The following is a 2,500-nucleotide window of genomic DNA, read 5'->3' on the forward strand; positions in this document are numbered from 1 at the left end:
GCCATCGGCAACCCTGTGCACCTGAAGTGCAACGCGTGCGACTACTACAGCAACAGCGTGGATAAACTGCGGCTGCATGCCACCAACCAGCGACACGAGGCTGCCATTAGGCTGTACAAGGTACCAGTCCCTTCTGTTGTAACATAACGCCCCCAGCGTACACACGACAGCCATCAACACACCAACACACCAAACAACGCAGCGGCACAATACAGTGATTATGCAACAGGGCCTAGGCCTCTTTAATAGCATGATGTCATCCAGCCAGTGGTTTGTAAGGCGTTGTTACGTGAGGTCTATTAGTGGTGGCCCTGTGTTTGTAGCAGGGTGTTAGAGATCGGCATTCTGGCACAACATGGCTTATATTAGCCATTAACCAACAGGTAGAGCTGATTTATCTCCCTCTCCTCTCTGCCTCTATCATCCCTCTCTCCTACCTCCTCCCTTCTCCATCTCACTCTTTCCTGTAAGAGTGAAAGGAGAGAGTATTTTCACTGGTTTTAATATGATGTCTGAAATCAAAGTTAATGGAGTTCTGTTATAAACGTAGATAAGCGTTGGCGGCATACTGTAGTCACAGACAGAAAGGCCACCATGCAGCAGTGTCACACACAACACAACACAACACACACACACACAGAGAACATCTTTTCACACTGTAAACATTATATAAACAGGTCCCTCAGAGACAGAGAGATATAAATAGTTGTTTGCCCAGGATCCTGACCTGAAGGATCTACTGCACAATACGAACCTAATGAGGATCTATTGACCAGGCCTAACAACATCTGACACTGTGTGTGTGTGGGGCGGTGTATGTGTGTGTGTCCTGTAGCTCAGCTCTTGGCTGTGTGTTCACAGCAGTTGATTTAGCGTCTGACAGTAACCAGCTCGGCTACATAAGACATTGGCAGCCATTAAATCATAATAGGGAAAAATGAGTTTTTATTAGCAATGATTAAAGGCCAAGGTACAAGACCAACTCCAAGGCAATTTAAAGTATAACCATATCAGTATAACTATTTATTTTCTCTGAAAAAGGAGACTAGGGTGAAAAGCAATCCTACATCATGCTCTCAGATAATAGTTTAGTTTATGGTGTCACACACACACGCACACACACTCACACACACACACACACACACACACACACACACACACACACACACACACACACAAAGTCTATGGGTTTGTAAGTTATCAAACTGTGAGCAAAGAGTGAGTGAGACAGACAAGAGAAGGGAAGAGTAGCCGTCATGGGCAGAGAGAAGAGGGAGCAGAGAGAGAGAAGGGAAGAGTAGCTGTCATGGGCAGAGAGAAGAGGGAGCAGAGAGAGAGAAGGGAAGAGTAGCCGTCATGGGCAGAGAGAAGAGGGAGCAGAGAGAGAGAAGGGAAGAGTAGCCGTCATGGGCAGAGAGAAGAGGGAGCAGAGAGAGAGAAGGGAAGAGTAGCTGTCATGGGCAGAGAGAGAGAAGGGGGGGTGATGTGGGCAGAGAGAGAAGGGAAGAGTAGCCGTCATGGCCAGAGAGAAGAGGGAGCAGAGAGAGAGAAGGGAAGAGTAGCCGTCATGGGCAGAGAGAAGAGGGAGCAGAGAGAGAGAAGGGAAGAGTAGCCGTCATGGGCAGAGAGAAGAGGGAGCAGAGAGAGAGAAGGGAAGAGTAGCCGTCATGGGCAGAGAGAAGAGGGAGCAGAGAGAGAGAAGGGAAGAGTAGCCGTCATGGGCAGAGAGAAGAGGGAGCAGAGAGAGAGAAGGGAAGAGTAGCCGTCATGGCCAGAGAGAAGAGGGAGCAGAGAGAGAGAAGGGAAGAATAGCTGTCTGGCCAGAGAGGGGGGGTCGCAGAATCGCCAGTGGAATTTGGAGGCCTTGCTTTAAAACCCCCGAGCATTGGGAATGTGTGGACACCCTCCCTGGTTAGACCGAAGCTGGAGGATTTGTAGAGGTCTAGTCTGGTCTGTGTAAGTCCTCTCTTATTGGTACAGCAATATCCTGTAAAATAAAGATTGGCAGAATGACTATATTATATGGATGGATGTGGATAGTATTATACATCATGTGGCTGATCTTCCATGTTTTTTACATTGTGCCAACATATAATAAATGATGAAGAGATTGTTGTGCTCCCTGGGCCGTAATGCCTTTGTAACTCATATCTGTTGGGTGTGTGTATGTTCAGCTTCCTAGCAAGCGATTTACCTTTGGCTAATGCTGTAGAGCAGAGAGTCATCCCACCACCCTCTCCATGCACTCAGCTACCCTTGTACCCCCCCACCCCACCCACCCACATACACACTGTACCGGCTGCAGAAATCTGTTGGACAGATGCTGTCTTTAATGCGTTTGGCAGGATCCAGACTGTTTTACCCCGAGTCACATGGCAGTAAAGCACGAGCGGAGGAGAAAGGAAAAAATATGTATTTTTTTTTTTGACCAGAAAAACACCTTTTCTTTCATGTGTGGAGGTGAAAGACCCATGGGAGTGGCGTGCCTCTGCTCTGCTCT

At 48.0% G+C, this 2,500-nt stretch overlaps 1 protein-coding gene across 1 annotated transcript in view; it reads left to right on the top strand.

Moving 5' to 3' along the window:
- Positions 1-2,500, top strand: part of zfhx4 (zinc finger homeobox 4) — a 130,631-nt gene that overhangs the window by 47,106 nt on the left and 81,025 nt on the right. The window contains 1 exon segment of the mRNA XM_064949289.1: positions 1-120. This exon segment is cut by the window's left edge and continues 404 nt beyond it. Within this exon segment, the coding sequence (XP_064805361.1) occupies positions 1-120 (120 nt within the window).

Source organism: Oncorhynchus masou, chromosome 30, assembly GCF_036934945.1.
Source record: "Oncorhynchus masou masou isolate Uvic2021 chromosome 30, UVic_Omas_1.1, whole genome shotgun sequence".
NCBI classification, from domain to species: Eukaryota; Metazoa; Chordata; class Actinopteri; order Salmoniformes; family Salmonidae; genus Oncorhynchus; species Oncorhynchus masou.